The sequence below is a fragment of the Heterodontus francisci genome, chromosome X (assembly GCF_036365525.1).
Source record: "Heterodontus francisci isolate sHetFra1 chromosome X, sHetFra1.hap1, whole genome shotgun sequence".
In the NCBI taxonomy this organism is placed as follows: Eukaryota; Metazoa; Chordata; class Chondrichthyes; order Heterodontiformes; family Heterodontidae; genus Heterodontus; species Heterodontus francisci.
In genome coordinates, this window is record NC_090421.1 from 9287394 (window position 1) to 9314369 (window position 26976).

At 46.6% G+C, this 26976-nt stretch overlaps 1 protein-coding gene across 6 annotated transcripts in view; it reads right to left on the reverse strand.

Annotated features, from left to right (window-relative positions):
• Window positions 1-26976, reverse strand: part of LOC137358534 (RNA-binding motif, single-stranded-interacting protein 2-like) — a 247677-nt gene that overhangs the window by 79189 nt on the left and 141512 nt on the right. For all 6 annotated transcript variants that reach the window (XR_010971222.1, XM_068024459.1, XM_068024458.1 and 3 more), the window contains exon 3: window positions 11567-11625. Coding sequence is in view for 5 of the 6 variants with exons in the window: in XM_068024459.1 (XP_067880560.1) it covers window positions 11567-11625 (59 nt within the window). In the remaining variant the exon portion in view is untranslated. The remainder of the gene's footprint in view (window positions 1-11566; window positions 11626-26976) is intronic.

The window sequence follows — 26976 nt, forward strand, 5'->3', positions numbered from 1 at the left end:
CAAAATGGTGCCCCGTTCCCAGCTGTGCACATTGGTGGCGGCAGTGCCCACTTACGCTTGGTAGAGGTGGCACCCTTGGCGCCAGGTTGTGTGAAACCACTTGAGGCCAAGACGAGCTCATCAATGCCATTCAGCGAAGGTTTTTTTTTTACTTATTAAAGGAAGCCACAGTTTCTCCATTTCTTTCATCCATTCTTCTCCGTGGTATTTTAAGCTGGCTGCATGGAGGATGTTGCCTCAGTTTTCTGGTTAGCATTATTACCCTGGCAGAGAACCAATGAACTGCCCCGAAGTGGAATGAGACCATTTGTTTGACAGTTTTGCCCCCAATGCTTCAGAGGGTAAGGGCACTGCACGGGACATGTGCTCCAGACCCAGGCTCGATCCCCGGCCTGTGCGGATCCAAGCTGGAGCTAAAGTTCTGAGCCGCTGGGTTAGGGAGAGGAGACTGGTCCCCAGGGAGCCTCTACCAGAAAATATGCTTGTATGCAATTTTGGGATAGAACAGGATCGAGATTGGCCAGGAGGCCTTGTGCAGTTGAATGACCTGTCGACACTTGCTCTCACAACAACAACTTGCATTTATATAGCGCCTTTAATGTAGCAAAAACGTCCCAAGGTGCTTCACGTGAGCGTAATCAGACCAAAATTTGACCCCAGGCCACATAAGGAGATATTAGGACGGGTGACCAAAAACTTGGTCCAAGAGGTAGGTTTTAAGGAGTGCCTTAAAGGAGGAGAGAGAGGTAGAGAGGTGTAGGGAGGGTATTCCAGAGCTTAGGGCCTAGGCAACTGAAGGCATGGCCGCAAAATGGTGGCAGACTCACATGCGATTATTGGCCACTTGGGGAGGGGCACCAGAGAGCACCCGGTGCCCAAGGAATCAGATCCAGTGAGGAGTTAGAGAGGAGGAGCAATCCTCGACCAATCGGTGAGAGTCCCGTTCTGCCGTGACCTTTGACTCTGGTCACTCTCGGCTCATTCAACGTTTTATCATTGAAGGATCGAAATGCCAGCAGCCTTGCATTCAAAAGGTCAATTTGGGCAGAATGTTTCGTTTCACACCATGCACCATGGGGACGGCCTGTCAGCCTGACATGTATTTTTTATTTTAAGAAGAACAGGAACACTTCTCAGAACAGCAAAATTGATAAATTCACTGCCCAGTGAGCAACTAAGACACACAAGGCTGAATTCGGCTAAGGCATAACGTAGCCAGGACTACTGCACCAGGTTGGTATAAAATGCAGACCGTTAGCTATTAAGTGAGGAAAGGATTGGGCTGGATTGTGATGACCTCCAACAACTTGTATTCAAATAGCACCTTGAACATAGAAAAATATTCCAAGGTGTTTCACGGAGGCTTAAACAAATCACATGGACGACAAGCCAAAGAAGAACTCGTTTGGGGCGGGGTGGGGGGGGGGGGGGGAGGGGGTCAAAAGCTTGGTCCATAAATTCAGGTTTTAAGTAGGAAAGAGAGGCGGAGAGGTTCCGTGAGGGAATTCCAGAGCCTCGGGCCTATACAGTTGAAGGCACTGCCGCCAATGGCACGGCCAAGAAGGAGTTGTGTACAATAGGCCAGAGTCAGAGGGAGGAAGACCTTGGGGGTGACAGGTTAGGCGGGGTGTGGTAGTGGGGAGCGGGAATCCACTGAAAGAATGAAACACAAGAGTGAGAATTTTGAATTTGAGGTGTTGGTGAACCAGGAGCTAATGTCGTTTCGTGAGGATGGGGTGATGGGTGAACTGAACTTGCTGCGAGTTAGCATAAGGGCAGCAGAGCTCTGGATGAGCTCCGCTTACAGACCATTGGGAACGGAAGGAGGCCATTCAGCACCTCGAGCCTGTTCCACCATTCAATTCGATCACGGCTGATCTGAAACTCAACTCCATTTACCTGCCTTGGTTCTGTAGCCCTTAACACCCTTACCCAACAAACGTCTATCAGCCTCAGTTTTGAAATTTTCAGTTGACCCCCCCCCCCAGCCTCAACAGCTTTCTGGGGGAGAGAGTTCCAGATTTCGACAACCCTTTGTGTGAAGAAGTGCTTCCTGACATCACTCCTGAGCAGCCTGGCTCTAATTTCAAGGTTATGCCCCCTTGTTCTGGACTCTCAAAACCAGGGGAAATAGTTTCTCTCTATCTACCCTATCAACATATATAATCATCTTAAACACCTCAATTAGATCACCCCTTAATCTTCTATACTCGAGGGAATACAAGCCGAGTCAATGCAACCTGTCCTCGCAATTTAACCCTTTGGGGGTTGAAAGTGGAAGATGTGTGGCCAGCCAGGGGAATATTGAACAATTGAATAGTTGAGCATAGAGATGACAAAGGTATGGATGAGGGTGTCAATGTCAGATGGATGAGGGTGTCAATGTCAGATGGATGAGGGTGTCAATGTCAGATGGGTGGAGTTGGGCGAGGTTAGTGGGGCGGAGGTAGGTCGCCTTTGCAATGGAGAGGATATGGGGTTTGGAAGCTCAGCTCAGGATCGAACAGGATACTGATGTTGTGAACAGGCAGATGTCCAGCCAACATTCATCCCTGAGGCTCATACTGTGACAGTTTGATGTTTCCAGTTCAGACATTCGCAATCCTCACAGCCTCAGCACAAAGCAGCCAGACATTTAGGATTGATCTACCAGGACGCCATAGAAAAAAGACAGACTTTATATAGCGCCTATCATGACCTGAGGACGTCCCAAAGCATTTTACGGCCAATTAAGTACTTTTGAAACTAGTCACTGTCGTCCAATCGGAAACATGACCAGACTGGGCTGCCAGGGACTACAGTTTGGACATGTCTCACAGCAGGTTACTGAAGTAACCAAGCTGGGATGACATGGAGTGTGAGGTATCCCCCTCCAGCAAGGCCACTCAGAGTCGGGGAATCAATGAGTTGGTGTTCTCCACAGATGGTGGTAGACCAGGAATTTTGGAGACATGAGATGTTACTTGACACACGGGAATTGGGTCAGGTCGGTTTAATGGTTCCCATTTCTGTGAAGGAGGTGGAGGATGGTGATAGGGAGGCTCATCCAAGGGTACAGTCAAATCCAGATCTGCTCCGTGCCATTTAATATTCGCAATTCAATTCTTGTATCTGTAACATGCCAGCGTTTGACATGGGGCGAACTGAGGCCATTTCTCCTCTGTACAATGTGCTTTGGGAAAATGATGACATCAACATGGGCCTGCTTATGTTCCATTCAGGCTCTGGATTAGTTTTTGAGTGGCAAGTCTGGAAACTTCCAAACATGGAAAACCAGCCGCTGGAGAATTGATTTCCCCCAACTGGGCGCTTGTGATTAAGGAGCAATGGTCTGGAAAGTGCAGGGGGTCCTGCTCCCCTGGTTTTCTGTCCACCAACTTAGAAGCATTTGAACATCAAGATCAGCAGATCCGCAAGTTGTGGCCATTCCTCCAGTGAGCATTTCCAATCAGGCAATCAGCTCTTAAAAGTCCACTTTTGAAGGTCCAGTTTTTTTCCCTTCACACCAGCTCATCACGATGCACAATTACTATTTTTAAAAATCTTTTAAATTAATTCTCAGCAGCAGGAAAGTCAACCAGCAGCAGTCGAGGCTTGTCCTGCCTTCCGTTTACGATCACAATCCAAGAAACAGATGAGCAAGAAAGAAAATGAAAGACTTACATTTATATAGCATCTTTCATGACGCTCAGGACATCCCAAAGCACTTTACGGTCAAAGAAATACTTTTGAAGGGTTGTAACGTAGGATACGCAGCACCCAATTTGCGCATGGCAAGCTCCCAGAAACAATGAGATAATGACTTGATAATCTGTTTCCGTGCTTACAATGTATTTACAGCATAGAAATAGGCCATTAAACCCAACAGGCCCATGCTGATGTTGTTGGTTGAGGGATAAATATTGACTGAGGATAACTCCCCTGTGCCTCGTTGAAATAGTTTGTTTAGGTCCACCTGAAAGAGCAGACAGGGTCTCAGTTTAATATCTGATTCAAAAGACAGCACCTCTGACAGTGCAGCACTCCCTCAGTACTGCACTGGAGTGTCAGCCTAGATTTTTGTGCTCAAGTTTCTGGAGTGGGACTTGAACTCACAACCTTCTGACTCTGAGAATACGACCAACTGAACCACAGCTGACCGCAAGTAATTTCGATCATCTACACGGAACAAGTCTCCAGTCTCCCCTCCACAGTACAAACTGTGTCTTAAGTTATTCCATGGCATTTGCTTCTATTAACTACCCAGAGGTCCACTGCCACATGGTTGACCATGTACCACCTTGTTCTGTCAGAGAATCAGAGAATTGTAGAATGGTTACAGCATACAAGGCAGCCATTCGGCCTGTCCAGTCCATGCCAGCCCCCTCCAAGAGCAATTCAGCTATTCCCTCTCACCCTTTCCCCACAGCCCTGCAATTTTCTTCTTCTTCACGTGCGTATTCAATTCCCCTTTGAAAGCCACAGTCTGCCTCCATCACCCTCTCGGGCAGTGCATTCCAGATTTTAACCACTCATTGCATAAAAAAATGTTACCTCATGTTGCCTTTGGTTCTTTTGCCATTCACCTTAAATCAGTGTCCTCTGGTTCTCAATCCTTCCGCCAATGGGAACAGTTTCTCTCTCTATCTACTCTGTTTAGACCCTCATGGTTTTGAAGATCTCTATCAAATCTCCTCTCAACCTTCTCTTCTCTAAGGAGAACAGCCCCAGCTTCTCCAATCTATCCACGTAACTGAAGTCCCTCGTCCCTGGAACCATTCTGGTAAATCTTCTCTGCACCCTCTCCAAAGCTTTCACATCCTTCCTAAAGTGTGGAGCCCAGAATTGGACACAATACTCCAGTTGAGGCTGAATCAGTGATTTATAAAGGTTCGTCATAACCTCCTTGCCTTTATACTCTATGCCTCTAGTTACAAAGGCCAGGATCCCGCATGCCTTATTAACCTCTTTCTCAACCTGCCCTGCCGCCTTCAACGATTTGTGAATATCTACCCTCAGGTCCCTCTGCTCCTGGCACCCTCTTTAGAATTGTATCCTTCAGTTTGTATTACCTCTCCTTGCTCATCCTAGCAAAATGTATCACTTCACATTTCTCTGCATTAAATTTCATCTGCCACGTGTCCACCCATTCCACCAGCCTGTCTATGTCCTCTTGATGTCAATCACTGTCCTCCTCACAGTTCACAATACTTCCAAGTTTTGTGTCATCTGCAAATTTTGAAATTGTCCCCCGAACACGCAAGTCTAGGTTAGTAATATATATCAAGAAATGCAGTGGCCCTAGTACTGACCTCTGGGGAACCCCACTATATACTTTCCTCCAGCCTGAAAAACAACCATTCACCACTACTCTCTGTTTCCTGTCACTCAGTCAACTTTGTATCCATCCAGCCACTTTCTTTTTTATTCTATGGGTTTCAACTTTGCTTGCAAGACTATTATGTGGCACTTTATCAAACACCTTTTGGAAGTCCATGTACACCACATCAACCCTCTGTTACCTCATCAAAAAACACAATCAAGTTAGTTAAACATGATTTGCCCTAAACAAATTCATGCTGGCTTTCCTAAATTAATCTACATTTGCCCAAGTGACTGTTAATTTTGTCCAGGATTATTATCTCCAAAAGCTTTCCCACCACTGAGGTTAAACTGACTGGCCTGTAGTCCCTGGAATTATCTTACACCCTTTTTTGAACAAGGGTGTAACATTTGCAATTCTCCAGTCCTCTGACACTACCCCTGTATCTAAGGAGGATTGGAAGATTATGACCAGTACCTCTAATTTCCTCCCTTACTTCCCTCAGCATCCTCAGATGCATCCCATCTGGTCCTGGTGACTTATCAACTTTAAGTACAGCCAGCCTAATACCTCCTCTTTATCAATTTTTAGCCCATCCAGTATCTCCATTACCTTCTCTTTCACTATGACTTTGGCAGCATCGTCTTCCTTGGTAAAGACAGATGCAAAGTATTCATTTAGTATCTCATGTCGTTTACCTCCATATGTAAATTTCCTTTCAAATCCCTAATCGGCCCCACCCATCTTCATACTACCCTTTTACTACTTATATGCCTATAGAAGACTTTTAGATTCCCTTTTATTTTAGCTGCCAGTCTCTTCTCATACTCTCTCTTTACCTCTCTTATTTTCTTTTTTACTGTCCCTCTAACTTTCTATATTCAGCCTGGTTTTTACTTGTATTATCAACCTGACATCTGTCATAGTCCCCCTTTTTCTGCTTCATCTTACTCTCTATCTATTTTGTCATCCGGGGAGCTCTGGCTTTGGTTGCCCTATCTTTCCTCTCGTGGGAATGTACCTACCGACTCCGATCCATCTCCCCTTTAATGGCAGCGCATTGTTCAATTACAGTTTTGCTTGCTAATCTTTTATTCTAATTTACCTGAGACAGATTCATTCTCAACTCACTGATATTGGCCCTCCTCCAATTAAATGTTTTTACTCCAAATTGCTCCTTGTCCTTTTCCATCACTAAGCTAAACCTTATGATGGTGTGATCACTGTTCTCTAAATGTTCCCCTACAGACACTTGATCCACTTGACCCAGCTCAATCCCCAGAACCAGATCCAGCAATGCCTCCATCCTCATTGGGTCAAAAACATTGAGATCAAGATAATTCTCCCTCTCTGTCCTTTACACTATTGCTATCACAGTCTATCTTAGGATAATTAAAGTCCCCTATTATCACTACTCTATAGTTCTTGCACCTCTCTGTAATTTCCCAGCAAATTTGCTCCTTTACATCTTTCCCACTAATTGGTGGCCTATAGAAGTGTATTGGCACTTCTATAGTTTCTTAACTCAGAGGTCAGAGGTTACCTGGAGTTTCACCCTAGCCATAATGCAAAATGTCAAGAGAGAGAATTCTGCGTTGGACTAAACAAGAGAGGAATAAAAAAAAAACTGAGAATCTTTACTTCATGTTTGAAAAACAAAAAGACTTTTGCTTTGGAGCCAAAATTCTCCAGAAAGTTCTGGCCAGACCACAAGGTGGACTTCGAGATGCTATCTTTCCCAGAATGCACCATGCACTTCCAGATGCTGAACCTTTGACCTCTGTGCATTCATCTGAACAGTGGATGTGGTTCATGTCCGTAGGGGTCTCCTGTGGTGTCAAGATCTCTTCTTTTCTTAAGTGAAAGCTTATCCCCCACACAAGTTGCCAGATTCCTGCTTCCAGATATCCAGCTTCACAATCGAAAACTGAAGAAACGTTTAAGGATCCAGTTTGTTGAGCCGCGAGTCTATTTTTTATAGAAAGCCACCACAGATTCCCCGCCGGGTTAGTTGGTAAATGCTGTAGCACTGAGTCCTAAAGACCAGGAAAATCCCAGGCTCCAACCCCACGGTCTGTGCAGAGTTAGCTGGTCTTAGCCACAGGAGACATGGGGAGATATTGTTAGCCTCAGTGCATCCGTGCCAGCTTAAACATTGGGCCTAAATTGGGGAGGAGGGGCTTGCTTGCTAACTCAAGCACCAACGTCTGAAAGTTGACATCAGTCACTGGGCCACACTCTCTTCCTTCCTTTTAGAATCCCATTCCTAGACAGCTACAACAAGGCAAGGTTGAGAGACGCAAAAGAAAATGGGATTAGTATTGCAGATTCCACTGATGGCTCAGCATTAATTAGCTGGGCTGTAGAGCCTGGGCTAGGCCCAGGTTAGGCCCCAGGTCTGTCGCTAACCGAGCAGTACAGGCGCTTCAATTGGCTGCCTGGATTGAGAGAGGGGCAGCAACATAAGGCAGGATCCTTGCTCCTGACCCACTCTCGAGCGACTCGTACATACGAGATTGCGTGCGTGTGACTGCGCGCATGTGACAGCATGATCACTGCATGTGCGCGTGCCGACGTGTGCGTCAAAGTTTGTGGGCGTCTGCATGCGTGTCTGTGGGTGTGTGCCTGTTGATGTGTGACACTCTGACTGCGTGCGTGTCAGTCAAATAGGCGACCAGCACTTACTGCCAAGACACTCAGGTGAGGTATCAGCAGGCGAGTCAGCGGCATCAGGAGAGGGGTGAGAGAAAAGTGGAGGGGGAGAAAAGGTAGGGGGGAAAATAAGACACAGCAGGAACTGAAAGGAGGAAATCAAAGTGAGCAGCTTCCCCCGTCTGTGCAGCAGTTAAATGTCGAGCTAGAGGAAAATCAGCCGTCATTTCTGACATGACCAACAGCTGTCGGGCAAACGCGAAAAGTGGAAACAGAAAACTGACAGCTGGGAAATTAATGAGAAGGAGCCAAGGCATCATTTCCTGGTAACATGAAGTTGAAGTTGTTCTACTTTTCCAGAAAGGCTGTTACAAAATGGCTCACAGTAAATACAGTCCCCGCAAATGTTCCCTCGAACATTTCTTTGGCGTACCCGACCCGCTTACTTTAATGCGCGGTACCTTTACCTTAGCGGGAGCATTGGTCCCCGCTGCTTATAGTGATGGCCAGTATATAACAGGATACCGTTAATAAAAATTCATTCCAATTAGCTGCCACTCGAGTGGCTGCTGGGCAGAATCTCTATTTTACAGTTGTCGGGAATTACATGCAGTCTTTCCCCGTGAAAACTGCCATCAGTGGCTTTAACCTGACTTTAATTTCACATTGTAATCAGCCATGATTTCAATGGGATGTAACTTAAAAAGGTCCTTTTGTTTCCCAAAAGCATTTACTTCTTTAAAGGAGAGGGCAATTAAAATACCAGCGATGATTTCCAAGTGTAGAAGCATAATAATACAGCACAGAAGGAGGCCATTCAGCCCATTGTGCCTGTGCTGGCTCTTTGGTAGCTCGTCGGTCAGCTTCCTCCATCTTTATGATCTCTCTTGTTTTTTTTGAAGAGGAGGAGAGCGGTGTCATCCTTGGTAAATTCAGATGCTTTTTACATGTGTCAATTTGTGTGAAGGATTAAGGGTGGGGTTTGCTGTAATTACACAAACAAGTCAGTAAACCCTGCTGTTTCTGCCCAAAATAAACCGAGCCGTTAATACGCGGTGCTTGGCGACTTTGAAATAAAGGCAAATAGCTAAGGGCTATCGATTTTTTTGTCGCTATAAGTGAGTTCTCGTTTTAAACGTGGGCTTTTTGAGGAGGTGGGGACTGTAGCAGGTTTTAACAAGCAGCAAAGGGCATATTTTAAACCAGCAGTGTTTTTAAACTGGAAAGTGCGGGTGTGTGAATGCCAGGCCAGGTCAGGATTGCACACAATTGCGATGCTTCCACAGTCAAATAGCCAAAAAGCACTCACTCTTGTAGGCTGACACAGGAAAGGATGGCAATGTTGAGTCACGGCTTTCAAAAAAAAAGGCTGTTTTCTTCTTTAAAAAAATGCATGGCTGCCAAAGTTTTAAATCATAACGTTTACTTTTGAAAAAAAAATTATTGAATGCAGTATATTACCAAAGTGAGAGAACTTGCTTGGGAATTTATAAAAGTGAGGTAATTTGCCCTTACAACAGACTGAACTCCTGACAAACTAAGACCAGTGGACTGGAAGAAACAATGAGGGGGAGGGGCTGGTGGCGGGGGGTGGGGGGGGGGCAGAAGGGCAAAGGTCAGATCCAGCATACCCACATGGCGATGATTTGTGGGGCATGTGGTAGGTTATTGGCTCCTTAATTACCATGAAAGTTGCCCCAAGGGACAGTGAATTCAAACAGCCGCAACTTTATTTGGTTTGCCATCGCAGAGATGAGGACCTTTGTGGCTTATAAAATGGCCCCTTCAGTCACCCTTGGCCGACTGAAGGTGGATGTACTCCCCTTTTGGCTCGCCAACCTCAACAGGAAATGTTGCTGGAAGAACACCGAGTTCTATGTGTATAAATACTCTTACAGATGCCGTTACATGTTTCAGACAAGTCGATTGCACGCTTTCTCTCTCTGGTTCCCCCTGCAACACAGTTGTCCACTGGGACCTCCCTAGTCTTCCATGGATAGCCAGAATCCCAGGAATGTGAAGCCTGCAAAGGCCGGAGTGTGCGTTTGAATAAAATGATATGCCTTTGGAATTAGATTCAGGGAACATCTTAAACCTATGTTTGGCTGAGGGCAACATTGTTACTTTCTGTGGGGGGTGAGGGCAGAAAATCAAAGCGGTTTTGAAGTAAAGGACCCTTTCATTGTCATCGATTAAAACCTCTTCGCAAACAAAGCACTCTCTGCTCTGTGGGCTGTCCGCCAGCTCCTCGCTCAACACTAATAGAACTGCAGTTCATTCACCAACCGCCCCCCGCACCCCTCCCCACCCCCCTGCCGAGCAGTGATTGGAGAATCTTGAGCTTTTTCCTTAGAATTAGCAGCAAGGAAGTAAAGATCACAAACCCTGCCCCGCTCCCACTGACTGAGGCGTGCATTAACCATTTCAGATTCAAATCATGTTCTGCGATATTAGCAATGAACTCACAAGCATTCACCATCTAAAAGTAAACCCGTTTACTTATCTGTAAACTTGAGCTCATTTTAAATCTGCTGCCCGCATCCTAAATGGCACCAAGTCCCATTCACCCATTTCCCCCCGTGCTCGCTGACCTACATTGACTCTTGGTCTGGCAACACCTTGATCTTAAAATCCTCTTCCTGGTTTTCAAAGCCCTCTATGGTCTTGTCCCTCCCTATCTCTGTAATCTCCTCCAGCTCCACAACCCTCCGAGATCTCTGCGTTCCTCCAATTCTGGCCTCTTGTGCACCCCCCGATTCCCATCGCTCCATCATTGGCGGCTGTGCCTTCAGCTGCCTGGGCCCTAAGCTCTGGAATTCCCTTCCTAAACCTCTCCGCCTCTCTTTCCTCCTTTAAGTTGCTCCTTAAAAACTACCTCTTTGACCAAGATTTTGGTCACCTGCCCTAATATCTCTTAATGTGGCTCAGTGCCAAATTTTGTTTCAGATAATGCTCCTGGTGAAGCCCCTTGGGATGTTTTAACTACGTTAAAAGCACCAGATAAATGCAAGTTGTTGTTGGTAACACTTTCACTGAAGAAGCAGAATTTCATATGAACATTTCAGTATCACACCGTGCAATTTCACCCCATTTCCAAAGCTCACTAATCGTCCATTAAATAGCTTCTTAAAAGGCTATCACAGAATAAATACAGTTTACCAGAGAAAGTTGCACCTCTACTCGCAACAAAAGCACGAGCTCGCTCTCCGTTCTCGCACACTTCGGCGGTACCAGGCCACTTCATTCTGGTGACTGATCGAACACACTGATAAAGTCGCCATGTTGTTATCATTCCCTTGTTTCACATCTCCACACAGCTCACATCATTCCCGTACCGTATTTAATCCCAGCTTCCAGAGGGACGCAGGAGCACCTTATGATAACCCCACACCATAACGACTTCCCCCGCCTTCCTTGCCCTCCATGCCACCTCCTGTCAGCCCAGATTAAAATCAGGGAATGCTGACATTGGGCATCACAGGTGTGCATGTGAAGAGGAGGAGGGGGGGGGGGGGGTGGGGGAAGGGAAGGGGAGACACGGAAATGTCGCATCCCCCTGGCCCTGGTTTATAAGTCCTTTAAATCGGATACTGGAGAAGTAGAGTCTCCTACCTTTGCACTTGTTAGTCGTCTTGTCCAGAATAGCTTTTGTGGAAACTATTTTACCATACCTGTCATGAAGAATAGGAAAATTTAGATAGAGCAAAATGGTTGATGCAGCAGTTTAAATCAGCATTAGGGCCAGTGGTTTGCTGCAGCTGGTGTCTGTTCAGGAAGCTGCATTCGGATGCATAATCGAAGGATACTTTTATGTTGTGACAGCCCTTTACTTCCCTCTGCCCTTCTAGTGCTCCAATAAGATGGCTCAGTTGGTACATCTCTCACCTTAGAGTCATAGAGTTATACAGCACAGAAACAGGCCCTTCGGCCCACCTCTTCTACTTACCTCTGATTAGCTGATTCTGGCACATGTCATTGGTTCTACCAGCATCGATTTCTCATAATCCTCCTGGCTCGGTCCTGTATCTTCTCACATTTTTGTACTTAGAAGTGGCAATGGTTGCTAATCCCCTACATCCCTTTCTATTCCAAATTCTACGCCCCCTGGGGGCTGCTTTTCTCAACTTAGCAGGTGGCCATGGCTACTAAGCAGTTGACCCCTGTGACCCCGGACAGGTCCCCACCCAAAGTTCAGGGCCTCTTCCCACTGAAAAAACAGCCACAGCCAGGATGGACCACCTGCATTTTCTGACACATCCTCAATGCCAACTTTGACTCTCCGAGCACATCTTAATGCTGATGCACATCATAAAATTTAAAAAGGAGAGTGGAATTATTGTTCAGTGTGTGGGCATTGAGCCAGGAACTGACCTTTAATTGATGAAATGCTTTTACTCAATTTCCCAACATAGTCCCAGCCAAAGATACTAAAATCCCATTTAGTGCTTTAAAGGATTAAAAGTCGATTTCCGACTCAGTGCTGTCACACCAGCACTTGCCATTTTACCGATTTATTTTGCAAGGGATGCGTGGGGAAATGTGCATGTAAGGGACCTTGGCCCTATTTTAACTGTAACCCTTTGACGAAGACATTAAACCAAGTCATGTGGACGCAAAAGATCCCAAAGGGCACTATTCCCGAGGAAGAGCAGGAAATTCTCGAGGAGGCATCGTTCAACCAACATGACACAAGCAGATTATCTGGTCATTGCCACCTTGCTGTTTGTGGGATCTTGCTGTGTGCAAATTGGCTACAGCATTTCCCACATGACAACAGTGAGTGCACTTCAACGATACTTAATTGGCTGTGAATCACTGTGGGACATCCTGAGATTGTGAAAGATGTAATTATAAATGCACATCTTCCTCTTAAAAAAACTAAATTGCTTTTCAGCTTTAATAACATTGCATGCAGTCCCAATGACATCATACTCCCTATCATGACATAAAATCGTCCTATACCCTTGTGCCCCCCCGCCACACTGTTATCCCCAATCCCATCTCCCCCAGTCTCTACTCCCAATATGCCCACGTCCCATCACTTTCTCACAGTTGGCCTACAACCTAACACCCATCTCCATAAAACTGCATCACCGCCAAGCAGTCCTCAAAATAGCAAACCCTCCCCTCATACTACAAACTCCTAACACCCTCCTCCACACTATTCCCATAACACCTTCCCCCCACCCCCCGCACACTCATAACCTCCACCCCAATGCCCTCTTAGTCCTCCCTCACTACAACACAACTCTACCCTCACCCCACCGCCACTCAATCCCTCCAAGCCACTACCCACTCCCAACTGCCTGCAACCCTGAATATTTCCTGGACCACCTTCCTCTCTATCCTTAAATGCAAAAAAATGTAACGTGTTCAACACAATGCATTTCACAGTGTTCATAACCATTCACAACTCCTCAGATAATGAAGCAGGCCACGATGGAGCAAAATCTGGACAACATCCAGGCTTGGGCTGAGAAGTGGCAAGTAACATTCGCGCCACACAAGTGCCAGGCAATGACCATCTCCAACAAGAGTCCAACCACCTCCCCTTGACATTCAATGGCATTACCACCACTGAATCCCTCACTATCAACATCCTGGGGATCACCATTGACCATAAACTTAACTGTACCAGTTGCATAAATACCGTGGCTACAAGAGCAAGTCAAAAGCTGGGAATTCTGCAGTGAGTAACTCACCTCCTGAATCCCCAAAGCCTGTCCACCATCTACAAGGCACAAGTCAGGAGTATGATGAAATACTCTCCACTTGCCTGGATGGGTGCAGCTCCAACAAAACACAAGAAGCTCGACACCATCCAGGACAAAGCAGCCCGCTTGATTGGCACCCCATCTACAAACATTCACTCCCTCCACCACCGACGCACAGTGGCAGCAGTGTGTACCATCTACAAGATGCACTGCAGCAATGCACCAAGGCTCCTTAAACAGCACCTTCCAAACCTGCGACCTCCACCACCTAAAAGGACAAGGGCAGCAAATGCATGGGAACACCACCACCTGCAAGTTCCCCTCCAAGTCACACACCATCCTGACTTGGAACTATATCGCCGTTCCTTCACTGTCACTGGGTCAAAATCCTGGAACTCCGTTCCTCACAGCACTGTGGGTGTACCTACCCCACATGGACTGCAGCGGTTCAAGAAGGCAGCTCACCACCACCTTCTCAAGGGCAATTAGGGATGGGCAATAAATGCTGGCCTTGCCAGCCAAGCCCATATCCCGTGAATACATTTTTAAAAATGCCTTTAAGTCATAGAAAACATCCAACTTCCCTTGACCAATACAGGAGAAGAGAGAGCAAGAATGAGAGAGGGTGATGCACACAAAGGAACAGCACAGTTCTCATCCAAACACAGGCAGAAGAAACAGTAAGAGCCCTGGAGAATGGCAACATGCAACAGGTGGCGGAGGAATAGAGCAGGAGGTGTGACAGATGACAGAAAAGACCAGCCACACAGCAATGATTTTTTATTCATTCATGGGATGTGGGCGTCACTGGCCAGGCCAGCATTTATTGCCCATCCCTAATTGCCCTTGAGAAGGTGGTGGTGAACTGCCTTCTTGAACCGCTGCAGTCCGTTTGGGGTAGGTACACCCACAGTGCTGTTAGGAAGGGAGTTCCAGGATTTTGACCTAGCGACAGTGAAGGAACGGCGATATAGTTCCAAGTCAGGATGGTGTGTGACTTGGAGGGGAACTTGCAGGTGGTGGTGTTCCCATGCATCTGCTGCCTTTGTCCTTCGAGGTGGTAGAAGTCGCAGGTTTGGAAGGTGCTGTCTAAGGAGCCTTGGTGTGTTGCTGCTTGTAGATGGTACACACTGCTGCCACTGTGCGTCGGTAGTGGAGGGAGTGAATGTTTGTGGATGGGGGTGTCAATCAAGCGGGCTGCTTTGTCCTGGGTGGTGTCGAGCTTCTTGAGTGTTGTTGGAGCTGCACCCATCCAGGCAAGTGGGGAGTATTCCATCACACTCCTGACTTGTGCCTTGTAGATGGTGGACAGGCATTGGAGAGTCAGGAGGTGAGTTACTCGCCTCAGGATTCCTCACCTCTGACCTGCTCTTGTAGCCACGGTATTTATATGGCTACTCCAGTTCAGTTTCTGGTCAATGGTAGCCCCCAGGATGTTGATAGTGGGGGATTCAGCGATGGTAATGCCGTTGAATGTCAAGGGGAGATGGTTAGATTTTTTCGTGTTGGAGATGGTCATTGCCTGGCACTTGCGTGGCGCGAATGTTACCTGCCACTTATCAACCCAAGACATGACAAATAGGAGCTGGGCTAATCCAAGGGGTTTATGCCTTACACTGAGGTACACACATGGATCCGACAAGATTGTACAGTAAGTGCATGGAGCTCCCATTTCATGGAAACACAAGAGAATACAGCAAAGTGCCACCCAGAAACAACAGTGGGTTACAGGGAACACCAGCAGTCCATTCAACTGAGCATGGCACCCAACCCTGATGGGCACACGCAAAGGATTGAAAGGGACCCATCGCAGGTGGGCACACTGCCGCTAAACACTCACAAAGGGGCAGATCAACACATTACAAATGCATTCAAAGTGCTACACCCCTTTCTTCACCCCTCCCCCGCCCAACCATTGTCGATCCACCACCCCTCCCCCCCTCCTCCCCCATGCCCCAAGTTGGCACACAGCCACAAGCAGGAGAAGCACCAACACCAACATGCCATGTCTGGCATATATCAACATTTTAAAATGTGCCCATCATGCTGCAACATGTACATATTTCAGTGTCACTGAAAAAGAAAGCTCATTTCCTGTAGTTCCTCAGGACCTTGGAAATTAACATTCGCAACTTAAAAGCGCAACCTCCCCCCACAACAGGAAATGCCCTCCAATTGACCTTAGGATGTACCCAAGAGCAATTAAGCTCTAATTGATTTCTGGGCGTGCCTATATAAAACAATTGGACCTTGTCGCCCTAAAGGGACCCACCACATTACACCCAGCAGCAGACTAATAAACCCTGCATTGCTCCGTGTTGCACACCTGTCCTTATAAAACAGCACAACACATATCGTGAGGGTTGCCATGGGAGACCTATTAGTACTTTTTATTCAGTTCGGTCTCCAGCACAATTTAAGTTTCCCCCGAGGCGTTTGAGGAGTTTGGCAGGCTGCAGATATGAACCAAATGCTGTTTCTGCATACCAGCTCTTTTCCAATTGATGCAAACATTATTTGAGGTTTATTTTCTTGAGGTATCTTGCACAGTACTTCATATTCATCATTCCCCTCTGAGGCTTGTCCTCAAAATCCAGCTGGCCTGAGATGGGAGTCCCTGTCTCTCCCTCTATCTCTGGGTTGGAAAATGATTTTAGATGGTTAAGGGGTGATTTGATTAAGGTTTTTAGAATTTTGAAAGGAATTGAGAAGGTTGAGAGGGAGAAACCTTTCCCGCTGGTTGGGGGGAGTCTAGGACCTTAAAATCAGAGCCAATCCATTCAGGAGAGAGATTAGCAAACACTTCTACACACAAAGGGCAGTTGAAGTGCATAACCCTCTCCCACAAAAAGCAGTAGTTGCTACCTCAAATAACAATTTTACCTCTGAGATTGAAAGATTTTTTTTTTGCCAGCCAAGGGTAATAAAGGGATATGGAGCCAAGGCGGGTACATGGAGTCAGGCTACAGATGAGCCTTGATCTCATTTGGTGGCGCAACAGGCTCCAGATGCCGAGTGGCCTACTTCTGTCCCTTTGTCCTGATGACTGGGCAGTTTCTCAATCCTGTTCCCAGTGAGTGAGAGCCCCCAGCATTAAACTGCCCACAGGTTGGCACTGAATTGGCAATCTCACTCAGGCACTCCGTGGGGTATCAAAGTGAGGTGCTGGAGAATATGTTCTTCTGAGGCAGCTGGCTGGGTTCTCTCCAACCCTGGAGTGCCTGGTAGTAAAGGGAGACAGTTCCACTTCGCAGCAGTGACAACCCTCACCTCGATGAACTTCACATTGACCATTCCCCAAAAGAACTGAAGTAAAACTGTCAAAAGCCGTCTTTGTTGTGAAAAAAGGCAAAGACTTAAATTTCTGCTGGATCGAGCTGAGTGTCACTGGCTAGGCCGGCATTTATTGCCCATCCCTAATTGCCCTTGAGAAGGTGGTGGTGAGCTGCCTTCTTGAACCGCTGCAGTCCATGTGGGGTAGGTACACCCACAGTGCTGTTAGGAAGGGAGTTTCAGGATTTTGACCCAGCGACAGTGAAGGAACGGCGATATAGTTCCAAGACGGGATGGCGCATCTAACTCGGGAGGGGAATTGCTATGGTAACAAAGGCATGGCGGCTGACATGCCTCCTCTCTCTACCCACCCAGAATGCAAAGCAGTCCCTTAACACAAGCATGATGTTCATGTCAAAATCTAAACTGAAACATGTGACTCTGAAACAAAAGCGGCGAATGCTGGAAGCACAGGGCAGGTCAGGCAATATCAGTGAAAAGGACAGAGAGGCCTTAACTAAAAGGTTGTCTTGTTTCTCCCTCCACAGATGCTGATGGACCTGTGTGTGGTTCCAACATTTTCTGTCCTTGTTTCAACTTGGCACAAACGCTCCCTTACCATCTCACTGTCACTGCCCTTCCCCTCAATTCGGAATTCCATCCCTTCAATGTGAAATGCTCTCCTCACAGCCTTGATTTCAGAGCTAAATAGCCTGGTACGGTACTGAGCCCGAAAGCGAAAGGACTTGCATTTCTATGGCGCCTTTCACAACCTGAGGATGCCCCAAAGCGCTTCACAGCCAATGAAGTCCAATCACTGTTCTAATGTAGGAAACGCAGCTGCCAAATTGCGCACAGCAAGATCCCACAAACAGCAGTGTGATAATGACCAGATCATCTGCTTTTAGTGATGTTGATTGAGTGATAAATATTGGCCAGGACACCGGAGAGAACTCCCCTGCTCTTCTTCAAAATAGTGCCCTGGGATCTTTTACATCCACTAGGAAGGCCAAAGGATCAACCCCTAGTCCGTTCGCTGATAATCAGCCAGGGCAGGAGGGAGTTGGGGGACACTACAATTGGATTCCACAGCTCTGGGTCAGGGAGAGGCCGAAGCAGCCAGTTCTCCTAATCCTCTATCGAGTGGCCCTTGGTGGCGAATGTGTGCGCGTGGATGACGAGCGATGGTAAAATTGGTCTCGGCTGTGAAACCCTTCGATGCTCGCAAACCCTGCGCAGCTCTCGCAGACTGGCCGCACAAAGAGTCATCACTAGGGGCAGCCAGAGGAGGGTGATTGATATGTGAAGAACCGGGCCCCAGTGAGGAGGCAATGGCTCGAGGAGTGGGCGGGGGTGAAGGTTGGAAAGACATAAAATCATGCTGATTTCGAACCAGCCCAGTGACAAGAGCCCGACGGCCGGGAGAAGGTGGCTGCGTGTTAAAAGCAACCAGCCCTCAGCTCAGTGGGCTACCGTCTCTTAAGGACCCGCCCCTTGGAATACCGCTTCGGAATCTCTCCCAACTCCGTGCCCTCCTCCAGCCCCAGTGGAAAGGTTACGCATGAGGCAAAGTGAGCAATCTCTTCTGCTTCGAATGCTTTCCCCCTTCCTAGGAGGGAAAAGGTTACCGGAGCTGAATAAATCAGGAGACTCTATAAATAAAATCCCATCACGTGCAAAAATATTTCCTGTTCTCGTCAGCTGCAGCCTCGATAGTGCGTATAAATTTCCTGAATGACTCATTCAAGCAAGGCATCCGTGTGATCTCATATTCTTTTTGAATGGCTTGGTGTTCATTACAGCTTATTTCGGTGATTAATTGTGCTGGGGGCCAAGTGCGTGCGAGACGCCACAGATTGATCCAGGCTCTGTCTCCTGAACAGGGGGCGCACTCACTCCCCTCTTTCACTTACTCTCTCGTGATGGCTGGCAACCCTGGAGCTGCCAACTCACCCTCGGGTACAATCGCAGGCGAGGGTAGCCATCCTTCGCCGACGCACTTCTGATGCCAAGGGCATCGCAACCCAGCCCTGTGTACCGGCTGCATGGTCCAGCGGGGGGGTCAATATCATATTCAGAGTTTGCTTATTTAGAAAACTGCAGCTGGGGTCATTCGTCACACCAGTGCCATGCCGAGACCACCATCCTGCGGCAACCACTTTTACGCCTGCTGCGAAAGCAGCCTGCGCGACCCTGAACGAAAGCCTCTGCCAGCCCTACCCGTCGGCCCTGTTCACAGCAATACCAATGGGGGAAGTTGATAATTGCACCACTGGCGCCAGCAGATGTTTGGACTCCACATTGAGTTCAATAATTCCATACCATAACCACTGCACCCATTTTCTTGTGTTCATCATTCTGCTGTTGCCATTTACACCTCCTCTAGACCCATCTTTTGTTGCTTTACTTGTCCTGTGCCTTTCACCTCCCTCTATTTTGCTCCAAAAATGTGCCTCAACTACAACCATGCTTTTACTAGGCCAGTGTTAATCCAGACACCAGCCCTCTCTGAGTGCGAGATTACCCATTTCTTGCAGGATTAGGGAGAGGTTGTACCAGAAACCAGTCACCGAACGAATACAAAAGTACAATATTGTGGACACTGGAAATCAAAAAATAAAAGCAGAGAATGCTAGAAACACTCAGGAGGTCAGGCAGCATTTGTGGAGCGAGAAACAGAGTTAACATTTCAGCTCGATGACCTTTCATCAGAACTGTGAAAAGTTAGAAACGTATTAGGTTTTGAGCAAATGAAAGGGGGGGGGGGGGGTGAAGAGAACAAAAGGGAAGGTCTGTGATTGGACGAAAGGGAGGAGAGATTGAATGACAAAAAGTTTCATGGTACAAAGCCAAGGGGAGTGGTAATGGGACGAATAAAGAAACAAAAAGTGTTTCTGGCGAGATGTGAATGACAGGATGGCTGCCATCCAAACAAGCAGTAAAGGGATTAGAAAGAAACAAGAGGGGAAAAACCCAAACGAGCAAAAAACACACGAAAAAAGAACAAAAAATGGGGGCAGAGGTATATGATCTAAAATTGTTGAACTCAATGTTGAGTCTAGAAGGCTGCAAAGTGCCTAACTGAAAGATGAGTTACTTTTTTTTTTAGATTTTAGAGATACAGCACTGAAACAGGCCCTTCGGCCCACCGAGTCTGTGCCGACCATTAACCACCCATTTATACTAATCCTACACTAATCCCATATTCCTACCACATCCTCACCTGTCCCTATATTTCCCTACCACTTACCTATACGAGGGGCAATTTATAATGGCCAATTTACCTATCAACCTGCAAGTCTTTGGCATGTGGGAGGAAACTGGAGCACCCGGAGGAAACCCACGCAGACACAGGGAGAACTTGCAAACTCCACACAGGCAGTACCCAGAATTGAACCCGGGTCGCTGGAGCTGTGAGGCTGCAGTGCTAACCACTGCGCCACTGTGCTGTTCCTTGAGCTTGTGTTGAGCTTCATTGGAACACTGTAGCAGGCCAAGGACAGAGAGGTCAGAGTGGGAGCAAGATGGAGAATTAAAATGGCAGGCGACCGGAAGCTCAGGGTCACGCTTGCGGATTGAGCGGAGGAGTTCCACAAAGCAGTCACCCAGTCTGTGTCTGGTCTTCCCAGTGTTGAGGAGACCACATTGAGCAGCAAATATAGTATATTAAATTAAAAGAAGTACACGTAAATCGCTGTTTCACATGGAAGGAGTGTTTGGGGCCTTGGACAGTGAGGAGAGAGAGGGTAAAAGGGCAGATGTTGCATCTCCTGTGCTTGCATGGAAAGGTGCTGTGGGAAGGGGACGGGGTGTTGGGGGTAACTGAGGAGTGGATCAGGGTGTCGCGGAGGGAACAGTCCCTTTGGAATGCTGAAAGGGGAGGGGACGGGAAGATGTGTTTGGTGGTGACATCACGCTGAAGGTGACGGAAATGACAGAGGATGATCCATTGAATGTGGAGGCTGGTGGGGTGGAAGGTGAGGACAAGGGGAACCCTATCAAGGTTCTGGAAGAGAGGGGAAGGGGTGAGGGCAGAACTGCAGGAAATAGAATGGACACGGTTGAGGGCCCTGTCAACCATAGTGGAGGGTGAATCCTTGGTTGAGGAGAAAGGCATATCAGAAGCGCTGGTGTGAAAGATTGTAACATCAGAGCAGATGCATCGGAAACGTAGAAACTGGGAGAATGGAATGGAGTCCTTATAGGAAGCAGGGTGTGAGGAAGTGTAGTTCGTGGGCTTAAGGTGAATATTGGTTGATAGCCTGTCCCCAGAAATGGAGGCAGAGAAGTCGAGGAAGGGAAGGGAAGTGTCTGAGATAGACCATGTAAAGGTGAGAGAAGGGTGGAAATTGGAAGCAAAGTTGATGAAATTTTCTAGTTTGGGGCGAGAGCAGGAAACGACACCGATACAGTCATCAATGTACCGGAAAAAGAGGTGAGGGAGGGGGGCCTGAGTAGGACTGGAACAAAGAATGTTCCAGATATCCAACAAAAAGGCAGGCATAGCTAGGACCCATGCAGGAAGTGAGTGGAGTTAAAGGAGAAGTTGTTCAATGTGAGAACAAGTTCAGCCGGGCGGAGGAGGGTGGTGGTGGATGGAAACTGGTTGGGCCTCTGTTCAAGGAAGAAGCGGAGAGCCCTCAGACCATCCTGGTGATGATGGAAGTGTACAGGGACTGGACACCCATGGTGAATAGAAGACAGTGAGGGCCAGGAAACTGGAAACTGTTGAAGTGATGGAGGGCATTAGATGAGTCCTAGATGTAGGTGGGAAACTAATACAAAATATACAAACTAATACCACTGCCAGGGAACAAACTGACACCAGGGGCTGAATTTTGTTGTGCCAGTCGGATCCTGGCACTGGGCCAAAATGGCGAGGGGAACCCTGCCTCAGCCTTTTGGAGCCCCACCCACTTCCCGGTGCGACTTAACAGCACTCAGGCACTTAAGTGTTTGGCCCTGGGATCCCGGTCTTTAAAGGGATGGGGTTCCCGCCTCCAAGAGCTGTCGGCCAATCAATGGGCCAGCAGCTCAGTGGTATCTGCAGCGCCACCGGGAGCCCGGACCCAAGGTTAGGGAGACGGGGTCACTGGGGACAGACCAGCAGGTGCTGGCGAGGGTGGGCGTTTAGTGCAGGGGGAGGAGGGATTTCACGTGGGTTGAGAGCTTCCCGATGGGGGCCCTCCGTGGGCCACAGATTGCCCATGGGTGACTGTCCCCCCTCCAAGCCCGCAGGGAGGTCGCCTCATTTCATGGTGCATGGTGGAGCTCCCCCCCACCCCGCCACTGGTTAAATTCCAGCGATGACAGGAAGAAGCCCTTAAGTGGCCTCAATTGGCCTCTGGGCGGGAAGGCCGTTGTCAGCCTAATCCACCCCCAACTAAATTCGGGTACAACGGGAAGGCAATGGGCCATCCGCTCCCTGCCTCCTGCTGCAATTCTATGTCCTCCGACACCGGCCTCCTAACCCATCTCCCGAGGGCCCCATTAAATTCAGCCCCAGAACCAGGTAACAAACGGACAGCAGAACCTGTTAATTGTGTTTAATCATATGCAGGTGGAGGGTCTTAAATAGGGTCTTACTTCACTATATTTAAGCAGACACTTAACTGAAACTGGGTGAAGGTTTGAGTGAGGAGTTGCATGTTTGTAATAGTTTTCTTTGTAAAATAAACGCAAGGCTGAGTAAATTTGGCTCCAGTATAATCCTTCAACAACAAGCTTTATGGAATATAATAGGGTAGCAGAAGATAGTTGCCTAAAGGTGAAGGTTGGAAGCTCAGAAATTTTTTTCACATAGAAAACTAAAATCCCAGTGGCTTTTGTGGAAAATGGCAGAAAGCAAGTATAAATTATCAGGGTATGATTACCCTCCGATGTTCTCAGAGTCTGAACCATATGCCCAGTGGAAGAATGAAGTGGATATGTGGACACGGGTTACATCTCTACCAAAGAGGAAACAAAGTACGGCCTTGGCGTTGTCACTTCCTGCCAAAAGTAAAATCAGAAGTAAAGTGTTTTGTGAACTGGATGCTCGTTAGTTGGATACTGATGAAGGGTTGGATCTTCTGTTAGAATTCTTGGATGGGATTTACAAGAAAGACGACCTATTGAATGCGTGTGAGGCATAGTCAGACTTCGGAAAACATGGTGATTCAATGGAGGAATAGATCATGGACTTTAACATACAGTATTGCAGACTGAGGAACTTCAATTTGGAGATCCCTGGTTCAGTGCTAGCATTTAAATTGCTATATTGTGCTAGGATGTCGCATATGGACAGGCTCCTGGTTCTGACTGGGGTTTGGACCTCGGACAAAGATGCCTTCAAACGTCTGCTGCCTTAAAATGTTTTGGGGGGAAACAGTAATTTCCTGAAGCCTTGATATTCTGGGACATTCTGCAGTGACACAAAGAATGGAGGACTCAATGACTGCTGGATTTCGAAATGGTCCAGATACTGGACGCAGGCACTAGTGCACTGGAAAGGTTAAAGACGGGAAGAATGAGGATGAAAGCGCCTTTAAGCAGGTCTAGCTATTCCAGCAGAAAACAGAATTGGAACACCAGTCATAGGTGAATGAATCCCAGGAATGCTTAAGGAACAGTTAATAGGTGCTTCAGGTGTGACATGAAGTATCATAATGCAATGAACTGCCCAAAGCGGAGTGGCAGAGTCCTCGAAATAACATACAACACAGAGAATTCTGAGGCAGAAGAGGAAGATGCTGATGAATCCGAACGAATTGTATGAGTAACAAGGAATTATAGTCCTATGATGAATGTGCTTGTTGCAGATTCATGCAACTATGCTGTGTTAAATAGTGCTTGCACGTTGACAGTATGTGGAGCAGATTGGTTAAAATGTTATCTGGATTCTCTCAGTAGTGAGGATTGATTCAAGGTAAGGAGTATAAAAGTACTACCAGCTTTAGGTTTGGTGATGACAACACGCTGAAGTCACTAAAGAGTAGTAATTCCATGTAAAATAGCTGGAGTAAGCCACTTTATCAGTACTGATGTAGTCTCTAGTGAGATACCTTTGCTGTCGAGTAAGCCTTCTGTGAAAAAGGCACAAATGAAACTTGATATGGAGCATGATCAGGCAATTATTTTTAGAAAGTCAATGGATTTGCAGTTTACCCAGTCAGGACATTGTTTAACAAAACCTGATATTTCCAGTCAGTGTTAGTGAAATATTAATGGCATCAGGTGATAAGAATCAGAGGAAAAAAAACAAATTGTCTTAGTTACACAAACAATTTGCTCGCCCTTCTTGTCAAAGATCAAAAACCCTGCTAAAGGATGCAGGTGTGATTGATGAGTATACGAGGATAATAGAAATTAGTGAAAAGTGTGAAATCTGTAAAAAGTATCGGAGGATGCTGTCATGCCTTCCATTGGCACGTGACTTTAACAAGATGGTTGCCATGGATTTAAAGGTGTAGGACAAAGAGAAATATTTTAATTCTACATTTTATAGACCTGGCAACCAGATTTAGTCTTTCTACAATATTACATAAAAAGGACAAAAGGGTGATTATAGATAAAATTATGGAGAAATGGATAGGGACTGGGCTTGGGGCACCAGCTAAGTTTCTGACTGATAATGGAGGGGAATTTGCCAATGCGGAGTTCAGAGACGTGCGAAAACATGAACATTATGGCTATGAATACTGCAGCTGCAAGTCCTTTCAGCAATGGGCTCTGTGAAAGGAATCACAGAGTGGTTGATGAAATGCTGCATAAAATCTTAGCTGACCAACCACGTTGGCTACTTCATGGATATAGTCTCTATCAATTGGTCTATGGGTGAAATTCCAAATTTCCTTCTGTGCTTTGCGACAGTCCTCCTGCTCTAGAATGTGCAACAATTAGTTCCTTTTTTTTACTGCACATTTGAAGGCTTTACATGCAGGTAGATGGGCTTTCATCAAGGGTGAGGTCTCAGAGAAAATTCAGAGAGCTCTGAAGCATTGTACAAGGCTGTCTGCGATATAATTTAATTCAGGAGACTTGGTGTATTATAAAAAGAGAGGGTGATAGGGAATGGAAGAGTCCTGATAAGGTAATAGGTCGTGATGGTCAGACAGTAGTTATCATACTGTTAAGGTTCATTCCTCACGATTGATCGGGGTTGATTACAAAATCTCAGAATCTGAGCAGTTGACAGAGGGAAACGAGGCACCATGTACCACAAATGCTTATGTGTTTTGTGATGAAGATCCTGAGGGACAGAGTACGGTCGATCAAAGGCTGGATAGTGGTAATGTGAGCGATCGTGACCTATCATATCCAAAGGCCAATTTCCCAGAGTAGGTACTCGGGTGATGTATATTCCAGAGGGGTCTAGTGAGTGGAGGGATGCAGCAATTGTGGGACAATTGTTGGTTGAATGTTCAGGATGTTAGCCAAGAAGCGAGGTCCATAGACTGGCAGAATGGTGTGAAAGAGTCCCTCTCAGCCTTCACCTGGTCTTACTGTAACAGGGTTTAATTTTAAACACACCATGTTTTTAGCTCCCTCTTGGTGAATCCTTGTTCACCGCTTTCCAATTATAAGGCAAAGAAACCAGCACAAACAGGGTTTCTTAGGTTTAAAGAAGAAAAGTTGAAATTTATTAAATTTAAACTCTAATTCGGTTAATGCCTACAGACACATGACACACCCCATGCTAGCATGCAAATGCGATACACACATGCAAATAGAGACAGAAAAGAGAAGAAAAATAAAGTGGAAAAGTTTGAGGCAATATCTGAAGAGTTGTTACGGTTCTTCGAGCTCACTGTAGAGTCCTTGATTGTAGGTAGCTCTTGCTTTTCATTGGGGCCCAGTATTCTTCTTAAACCTTGTTTGCTGTAGGAGACTTTTCTCTCTTGAGGTTCATGTGTCTTCAGTGGATTCAGAGGCTTGTGAGAAAGATGGGAGCAGACAGGAGAGAGATCTTTTCAGTCCAGGAGCAAACAGACACTCTCAGTTCAAATTATTTGTACAATTCAGAAAACCCAGGTTGACAAGCAGGTTAGTCATGTGACTAACTGGTCTGACCACGTCTTGCATTACATCGCCTTAGCAGTCTCTGGAATGCTCCTCTTACACACAATACCTGGTGATCAAGGTCCATTGTGGGTTGAATGTGTCAGGGAATGGTCCTTTGTCCTTCCAATGACTGTCTATTAATATGCAAATGTCTTTTCCAGCCACGGCTGATCTGTTTAACAAGTCCTTTCTTCACTCCAGTAACAGTTTAAAATCAATGTTCATGACAAAATTAATGTGCCTCATTCTTGGCAGGTGGGGGCCTCGCATGACATTTGACTATATATAAGGAGTCACTTACTGAAACTGGGTGAAGGTTTGAATGAGGAGCTGCATGTTTGTGATTTTTTTTACTTTAAAATAAATGCAAGACTGAGTTAAGATTGGCTCCAGCATCATCCTTCACAACAAGCTTTCTGGAGTATGACAAGTGGGGAACAAACAATGACACAAAGCTAGGTGGGAATGTAAGCTATCAGGAGGACACAAAGGCTGCAAAGAGATAATAGGCAAGTTAAGTGAGTGGCAGATGGAGCATAATGTGGGGAAGTGAGAGATTATTCATTTTGGTAGTAAGAATTTAAAAACAGAACATTTTTCAGAAGGCGTGTAACTTCGAAATGTTGATGATCAGAGGGACTTGGGTGTACTTGTGCAAGGAACACAATGTTAGCATGCAGGTACAGCAAGCAATTAGGAAGGTAAATGGTACGTTGGCCTTTATTACAAGGGGATTGGAGTACAGGAATAAAGAAGTCTTACTAAAATTGTACAGGGCTTTGGTGGGACCACACCTGGAATACTGTGTGCAGTTTTGGTCTCCATATCTAAGAAAGGATATATTTGCCTTGGAGGCGGTACAGTGAAGCTTTACCAAATTGATTCCTGGGATGACAGAGTTGTCCAGTGATGAGAGGCTGAGTAAGTTGGGTCTACACTGTCTGGAGTTTAGAAGAATGAGAGGTGATCTCATTGAAACATACAAGATTCTAA